Consider the following 9062-nt stretch of genomic DNA (forward strand, 5'->3'; position numbering starts at 1 on the left):
AAGAAAACACACAACATCACCAGAACTCTCTTTTTCCTCCTATGGGCAGGGCAAGCCCTCATATCCTTTCTGTGGATGCACTCAGGTGTGCTTGATTCACCTCTGCCCTGCCCTCAGGTCTTTTTTAAAGAGACATGGCTGAGTTGGGCTTAGGGATCTTATTAGATATACTTAATACTGAATTACTTCAAAACATTCATGTTTTATTAGGATGCTTTCAATCGCTGGCAACATTTTTAGTGCCATGCGTTTGACTGAAGAGAAATGCATCAACCCGGGAATGTGTGACAGTCAGCAGAATTTGCCCTCCACTGGGATAAAAAAGTTAGGAGCATATGAAAGTTAAGGTCAGTAGTAGAATAAATCCTGCAAACTTCAATATCCCATACGTGGCAGTCCATTTACAGTTAAACTCATGGCAAAGAAGGTGACTGAAGAATCCAAGGCCATCAAATAAATGACTGACGGTAATTTAATCCCAATCCAGGAGCCTTAGGTTTTGTTTTCTGATCACTAAAGCACATGCCTACCTTTGGATCTAGCAAAAGTTTGATGCAGCGTGTCAAATACACTTACTGCATTTTGGAATGAGAAGGTGGAGTGTGTCCCCAAATCTTCCAAAGATAGGTTAAATGCAAAGGACAGCTTGTGAGGACACATGGGGTAATGGTTCTTGATGCTATGTGAACATTACTGACAAAGTATTACATGTTGATGCAGAGCTAAGATGCCTTGGCTGAGGAAAGTAGGAATCCATGTGAGAAGAGATATTTCCAAGAGAAGATAAACCTTGTTTGCTTCAGTCCTTGGAAGAAGTTCTGCTGTGGCCGTAACGAATCCTGCATCACAGAGCTGCTCCCAGCATTAAGCAGCTTAGCTCCAGCAGAATTAACCAGGTCAAGGCATTCCCCTCCATTGGAAATAAGAACATGCATTCTATCTAGTAGAATTTGCTACGTCCTACAACAGAAGGCCTGGTTTAGTTAAGTTTGCAATATTTATGAGAGTATCTCTAAAACCTGATTCACCTAAGAAGCCAGATGGACCTGCATAATAGCAGCACAGAATGGAGATCACATCTGGTATCATTATTTTAAGGACTTTTATGCTGAAGAATATGTTACAATTCATGGTCACATCTAATAGAAACAAGCAAACAAACAAGCTGTATATGTCATATGTGGCAAATCAAATAACTTACACATATTGCTTTCAATTTATTTTTTTTTCCAAAGCAAAGTTTTGAGAACATGCAGCAATTCTCAGTTTTTGTTGTTGAATCTCTTACCTCTCTCATCCCATTAAGAGAATATTGTCTAAATGCAGTTATCTCTGATTAGAAATGAAATCACTAATACTCTGAGTTTCTAGAAAAGTAAAATCCAGGATAATGCATGACAAGAAACCAAGAATTCAGACAGCAAAAGCTGTCAGCCACTGTTGAGACCTGTGGTTATGAAGTCTGAATTTCTTCTCGTATAGATACCTAAAACATCCTCATAATTTTCTGAGAGGTTTCCCAAAGGAGATGAAATGGTAATTTGACAGTCACTTCTAGTGTTTTTACCTCCCTAAATCTGCTCTTTGGTGAAGTGATCCATCAACTGCTTCAGTGATAACAACACTACACAATTTATATTCTGTCATCGTGTGTTTCTATACAAATTTCTTAAATTCTTGTGACTGGAAAGAAGGAGTAGTGTCTCTCTCACAGGCTGTAATTTACAGAACACGTTCTGGTGTCCAATCAAGAAGGCAAAGAAAATAGAATCATAGAATGGCCTGGGTTGCAAAGGACCATAACGGAGTATCAGTAATTTCTTAGTTACATGTACAAGTCAACATGGTCCTTCCAAAAACACAACAAAGCAGTGAACTTCTTTCATTTATCCATCAGCCTCTGCCCCATTTCCACTCCTTTATGAGCCACAATAAAAAAGGACAAATAATTTGTAATTCCTTAGACATGAGCAGAAAGGTGGCTGTTGTACACACACTTGGAGAAAGACATTCCGATGAATTTCTCTTACATCTCTTGCCATCCCGTTATTTTACTGTATTAGTAGGTCTTCGTCTCCAGCAATGAAAATGGTATTTAGGTCAATGTGTTCTTTCTTAATTGCATTAGCCACTTGCCTAAGACTTGGGCTTCCTTCACTCTCTAAGCTGCCTTTCCTTAGTAACGTGTGGTCTTTAAATATATTTCACTCTCAACATTGCGCTTAATCTATCAGGTGAGAAGGATCAAGTCTGCTTTAGGCAGAATAAGATGATAAGTGGGATTCTAATTAGAAAATTCAAAAGGGTGGAGAGACCCCTTCTTATAATAAATCGTTGCCATCTTATGGCTAGCTTTTACACTGAGTCTCCAAAAGCAGGGGTGAGAACTTGTTTTCTGCACGTGTGGTTTAATTATATTCAGAATTTTTCCTTTTTTCATTTTTTAAAAACTTTTGCAACGTGTTCTGAAACCTTATAAATAAGGAAAAAGTACAATATTGGCTTTTATCTTTCAAGGGTTTTTTATATTGCATTTTATTAGCACAGTATTTTTTTATGATAGCAGAGTTCTTATGCAAACTTAAATACATTCACACTCCCACACACTTATGTCCTCCCTGAAGCAGATTCAGCAAATGAAGAACTGCTTCTGGCTTGGAAATAGAAAAGATGGTACTAGTGATATAGGGAAACCCAGCAGAAGGAGCTACATTTCATTAATAGTGGCATCAGTATCCAGAGACCCAATGGTCTACATTCAAATATCAAGAAAAATGCCTTCTCCTGTTTATTTACTGGATGCCATAGGATTCTACATTCTAATAAAAAAAACAGTGAGCCAGCTGAGAATTCCAACATTAGCAGAAACTATTAAGTGGCCTCTAGTTAAGCTAAAGTTACGAGTTAAACTTCATTTCCAAGGACACGTGCTACGTTTTGAGCAGGAAATAAATATCCTGAAGCTATTTGCTAAGCGTTCAGCCTTGAAAGGTAAGATTTGTTCCGAATGCCTCAAGATTAGAGCTCCACAAAATACTTGTCCTAGGGCCTCAGCCCCGTCTGTGCGCTGCTCGTCATCGCTCCGTCCACGCGGCCCTGGGGTAGCGTTCCAGCAGCGCGTTCCGCAGCTGGGCTGTGTGGATCTTGTCTCTGGTCTCCACGGTGCAGGTGACCTGGAAAAGGAATTAGGAGCATTCCTGATGGCATGGCAGCTTTCTCAGACAAGGGCGTTTCCAGCTAAGTCCTAAAATGCACTTGGGAAAGCAAAATGATCGGTTTGACGTAGAAACTCTGGACTTTGCATTCCCTATCTATGAATGTGAGAAAACTGACATTATAGAAACTCTGGGACTCAAGTTCTGATCTATGATTTCAAAATCTCTCTGTTGTCTTCCAAGTTAGAAGAAGAGAGGCTGATCCTCTGCTGGCTCCCGGGCAAATATTTTTGTACTCTCGGTCTCCCTGAGGCCTCCATTAACAACTTCTCTTCTCCATTCCCTGGAGCAGGTACCTGATGCTGCTGCTGCCTCCTCCACCTCTGACGCTTGCTTCCCTTATTGCAACATTTCTGGGCAACATTTGTTCCAGCACCTTTGTTTTTCGCACCTCATATATTGTCCTCATCTTCTCTCGTGAACTTATTCCCAAATTATCCATCCCTGCAGCATTTTGGCTGCTTTCCTCTAATCACACATCTTGTTACTGTTTCATAGAATCACAGAACAGCCTTGGCTGAAAAGGACCACAATGACCAGTGTTCCAACCCCCTGCTATGTGCAGGTCGCCAATCAGCAGCCCAGGCTGCCCAGAGCCACATCCAGCCTGGCCTTGAATGCCTGCAGGGATGGGGCACCCACAGCCTCCTTGGGCAACCTGTTCCAGTGCCTCACCACCCTCTGATTTCATTCTGATTTTCTTTGCTTGCTCACTGCATCACTTCTAGTTCACTGTTACAGTTGCTCTGCCATTAAGTCAAACTAAAAACAGGTAAACTAGAACTTGATAGGTCCCTTTTCTCCTCTTTCCTCTACAGTGACAATGCTTGTCACACAACCACTGAAGACAGTAACTTCAATGCCATTTTTTTCAATTCTTCTTTGACCCTTTTAATCTCTTTTTGTACACGCTCACTTTCCTATTGCATCAGTCTAAAATCTGGGCTCTCTCACAGGTGAGGCATCAACATGAAGGTGCAGAATTAGCATCCTAGATGAATAACTCAAGCCACCTCCAGCCCTGCTGCCGTTATCACTGATGCCAGAAGTGCCACATGGAAAAAGACCTCAGAACAATGGAAACCTAGCAAGGAGGGGATGCAAGATGAGTCGCAGTGTGACAACCAGCAAGGCCAATCTACAGGGAACAGAAGCAGCACTGGTCATAGTAACTCCAAGGCAGACTGCTAGGGGCAGATGCCATGTATAATGTTCCTGTCACAGCTGTATCCTTTACAAAAGCAACAAGGCAACACATAAAATTGTCTCAACTCACATGTGTTTATGAGAACACTTCTAAATAGGAAATTTGTGAATTCATGTTTCCTGGAATGAGTTCAAAATAACAATCAATAAACCTTTAGGAGGACTATTGAATGAGAAACAGCTGTGAGCTCAGCTAATTGGGAAATTCAGTGTAAAAGATCTAACATGAAATAAACCATACCGTTTCTGTAATTTTTTGCTTCTTTTTCTGAACATAGTTCTTTTGTGTGCGTGTGTGATTCTTTGGAACAAAAAATATGCTAATTTCTTCTCCACTGAAAAAAGTGGGATTTTGTCTAACGAAAAGGACAATCATTGAGGACAGGATTAATAATGTGGGAAGAAGAGAGAACGCTATGACTTGAACAAGGATCTAAAGGATATCTTGGCACTGAAGTTCCAACTACTCATTATCCACTCCATGTTTCACATAGAATTCCTAAAGCTTTGCAACCATATCTTTAAGAGCACTGTAAATAATAATAATAATAATAAAAACAACCTCCTATCTCAGCCGTCCTGTTTGTTTTGTCCTGAGCAAATCAACTGTTGTGCTAGGAATCAATCTGAACTGGCGAGGTTTGGCTCTGATTATTCGGCAGAAGACAGTTGCTCTGCCCTGGGAGAAAACATGGGAAGAATGTTGACTGATCACGCTAATTCTTCTCCTCTTCTTATTTTCTGCTAGTGACTGAAACCAGAAAGAGTTGGAATGACTGGAGCCAGACTTCTTATAAATATTTTGGATAAATAATGTCTTTTTGTTCTGTGTATGTACAGCATCCAACAAATGGTAATGGCTATCGAAGCTGGTGTAGTCTATTGTAAATGTAAGACCACCACCAAACAACTCCAGGTATTCACCTGACCTTTTACATGTGCCTAATAAAGAAAGAGAGGACATCCGTTCACAACAGGAGCAAAAAGGTGATCACGTTATAACAGCTACAGAGCTGAGCAACAAGGAAGGCAAATACATGGAGCATGGGAATTAGCTTTTCCTGTGTGGATTATGCCAATTTACACTGGAATTTTATATTCACAAAGCTCCTTGCTCTTCACTTAACCTGGGAAGGATAATTTACATGAATGCCCAACAGGGCAATCCTCATACTCGTGGGTAGGTGTGAGAGGAATCCTCTCATTATTCTAGGGTATGTACTCACCTAGGTGCTGCTAGCTACAGGAGGTTCCCAGCCTACTGATGAGCTATGAGTAAGTGCTGCAAAATGGCCTTACTTAACCTACTGCCTGATGTTTCTTATACTGCAGGCAAGATAATCCACAACAACTAAGGAAAACCTGTCTGGACTACTATGACTTGAATTCCATTTCAAAAATGTAAGTAGTAGACATAGGCTTTTGATCCAGCAGAGCTCTTAGTGACTGCAGGACCATACTTGTGTAGGAACTTTCTTTTGTATATTAAAAAGAATAATCCAGTTCATTTTATAGATTTTTCTTCTAGCAGATTGCACTCCTGCTGAACTAAAAGAATAAAAAGGCTATTAAAGTAGAAACTTAAAACAACCATCTAGATGGATCCTTTACTGCAATTAGAGTTCTACTCTGTGGCAGGTAATGTAAAGATTGATTCCAGCCCAAGGATTTAGCTAGCCTGGCTTTTCTTACAGCAAGCCTACAAATAATGGAAGACAGAGGAGTCTTCACTGAATATTGCAGTCTTGTGTGTTTAATTTAACAATTAGAGAATTAGAAATAATTGAGGCATTGAGCCAAAGAGTGGGAAAAGGTTAAGACTGATCAATAGTTATTACTCTGCACAACACCAACCATATCTAAAAATTAAAATATAAATTAAATTGAATTAATTCTATCACAAATACAGTAAAGTTCGTAACTTTGCAGAAGGAGGAAATTTGCAAAGTTCTGTGCTGTGCAACTGAACTCCCAGTCCCTCAGGTGGGCACTCTGCCTTGTAGATTTTCCAAGATTTTCAAAATTATTGTAGATTTTCCAAGATGTTCAAAATTATTTTGGGGTGCCCATCAACTCCTGGATGCCTGATATCTGCATGTTGTGTGTGCGGAGGTAGAGTAGCCACAGCAAGACAACACTGTGGAATACAGGAAACGTGAGCAGCACTGTTGACTGTTTACATGGGTGGGTAGTGATAGAACAAGGGGGAATGGTTTTAAACTGAGAACAGGAGAGGTTTAGGTTAGACATTAGGAGGAAGTTTTTCATCCAGAGGGTGGTGAGGCACTGGAACAGGTTGCCCAAAGAGGCTGTGGGTGCCCCATCCCTGGAGGCATTCAAGGCCAGGCTGGATGTGGCTCTGGGCAGCCTGGGCTGCTGGTTGGCGACCTGCACACAGCAGGGGATTGGAACCAGATGGTCATTGTGGTCCTTTTCAACCCAGGCCGTTCTGTGATTCTGTGCTGTGTCAAAATGTATGGGTTTGGTGTGTTTCTGTGCGTGGGGCAAAGATAGCTAAAGCAATTCTTTGTGTTCCTGACTTACTGACTACAACTTCATATCCCATTGCTTTAATTCTAGAAAGGATATTCACATTACTCTAAGGTGGTAGTTCTGGGCAATTCCTATAACATATCATTCATGATACACCATTCTTCATGAAAGTGTAAATTGTTTGTAGGCAAATCACTGGAGCTGCAAATGATCACTTCACTTCACTTACTTACATTGGTTTCAGTACTATAAATAAAGCAGGGCTTTACATTTCTATTAAGATAATCAAAAATTGAGTAATTTTCTGAATTATTCAGTGAACTCCTACTGGAGATCACTGCACATTGAAAAATATCTGGCAGCAACACTTCTATTTATGAAGTGATTATCAGCTGCCAGTAGCTTCTTGTTGGTGCAATGTAAGGCTTGAGAAGCTAACAGCTGGGGTGAGCAACTTGAGTCCTTACCTTTGTCATAGACTTGTGCTCAGGCCTGCCAGCACTAGCATCAACAAGTCGTCTCAGCATTGAAGAAGTCAGATAATAATCAAGCAGGTCTACTCTTGGCTTCCTCAGACTGAGTTTGTAATTTTTAAAATCGTAGTAAGATATTCTCTATTGCGTTGTGGAATGCCATTAAACAAAATGGCTGAATCCTTTTGGAAGGCCTCAGAAGACACTTATTGCCAGACTTGCCATTCCAAATGTCTCCATTTTGTAAATGGAGAACTGAAACAAGGAAGCAGTGACTTGCCCAAGGTCATGCAGGAAATGCTCTACGGCATCCTTCTCATAGCTGAATAGCAGCGTGCTCGGCTGCACTCTCTCAAAAGTCAGTAACATGGAATATGTTGGCATCTAGGGACTCCAGTCCAAAGTGCTCTACTCTGCTCTTTTACAAAATGCAGGTTGGCCTAAAGGGATTTACTGAAATTGATCTGAACAGCCCAAAATAATTAAATGACTTCTGGCCTGAGGGGAATAAACTATGCATAAAGCAGATATTACATTGCACAAACTGAGCCAGGAAATGGAGCACCACTGGGAAAATGTGTAATGTTATCATAAAGAAAAAGCAACATTTGACTTATGAATTCATATATTGTTGCAGTCAGAGGAAATGTGATGGATGTTCTTGTTATGAGTGGTCTCTTCTGAGTTATTTAAAACCAGAGCTGGGAAGAGGCCAGACAATCCCATAACTTCAAGCAGGACTGGGGGCGGAGGGAAAACTGCATTGCTCCACAGTGGCTGCTTCTCCAAGGCTGCTGGAGAACCTCACAACCTGGCAGGCTCTTGCAGCTCCATTCCAGAAGTTCTCCTGCATACATGCTGGTCACAGTGGTGAGGAGAAGACTTTCCTAGAAATGTGATGAGCTTAACGCCTTTTTTTTTTTTCAGATGAGTTGCATGAACTCAAATATGAGACACTCATTAAGCAAGTCAACTGATAATCTATAGCAGAGCCTTGCATGGTTTCATAACAAAAGTGTATCTCACCTTACCAAGTCACTTATAAATTTTGCTCATTGACTCCTAAGCTAGTGATAATATGAGATGTTAGCGCTACAAAGTGGTTTACAGGTGGAAGCATTTATTTAAACAATTATTTTCCCACACTGGATGTGAGAGACGTTACTAATAAAGACTGGTTTCACAGAGGCAAGCTGTGATTTCCTTCCAACAACTGGCTAAGCCATTAGATCTCTACTTCCAGTTAGCTGGTGATGTTGGATGACTTGATTCCTTAGCTCTCATCTGTGTTAGTGCTTCCATATTCCTGGCCATCTAAATTGCTTCAATGGTTGTAAAAGCCTACAGAATTTATTTGTGGATTTGCTGAGAGCTTCTTGCCTGTTTCAATGTTGGGACCTTAGAAGCTCTATCTGCTCAGGTAAATTAGGGTGTAGTCCTCTGCAAGAAGGACAGAAATCTAGCATAACAGACAGGGTAAGAAAATATCAAATAGGGATGGAAAGAGTCTGTATCCAAAAGAAAATCCCATGGTCTTCCCAAGAACGTGACCTGCCAATCTCATTGCTCACAGCTCTTCGTTAAGCATTGGCTGAACTCTGGTGTGACCATAAATCAGACATGGAAAGATTTGTTTCTCCTTGCTTCATATTCCTCTCCTTTTTCTTCTTCTTCT

General features: G+C 40.7%; 1 protein-coding gene across 4 annotated transcripts in view; it reads right to left on the reverse strand.

Moving 5' to 3' along the window:
* Positions 1–69: 69 nt before the first annotated feature.
* Positions 70–9062, reverse strand: part of LOC100538632 (putative threonine dehydratase) — a 29560-nt gene continuing 20567 nt past the window's right edge. For 3 of the 4 annotated variants that reach the window (XM_010714129.3, XM_003207790.4, XM_010714131.3), the window contains one exon: positions 71–3173. In XM_010714129.3, coding sequence (XP_010712431.1) covers positions 3075–3173 — 99 coding nt within the window. In that variant the 3' untranslated portion in view covers positions 71–3074. Of the gene's footprint in view, positions 3174–9062 lie in introns of all 4 variants that reach the window. The other variant, XM_010714130.3, reaches the window with a different exon arrangement.

The sequence above is a fragment of the Meleagris gallopavo genome, chromosome 8 (assembly GCF_000146605.3).
Source record: "Meleagris gallopavo isolate NT-WF06-2002-E0010 breed Aviagen turkey brand Nicholas breeding stock chromosome 8, Turkey_5.1, whole genome shotgun sequence".
In the NCBI taxonomy this organism is placed as follows: domain Eukaryota; kingdom Metazoa; phylum Chordata; class Aves; order Galliformes; family Phasianidae; genus Meleagris; species Meleagris gallopavo.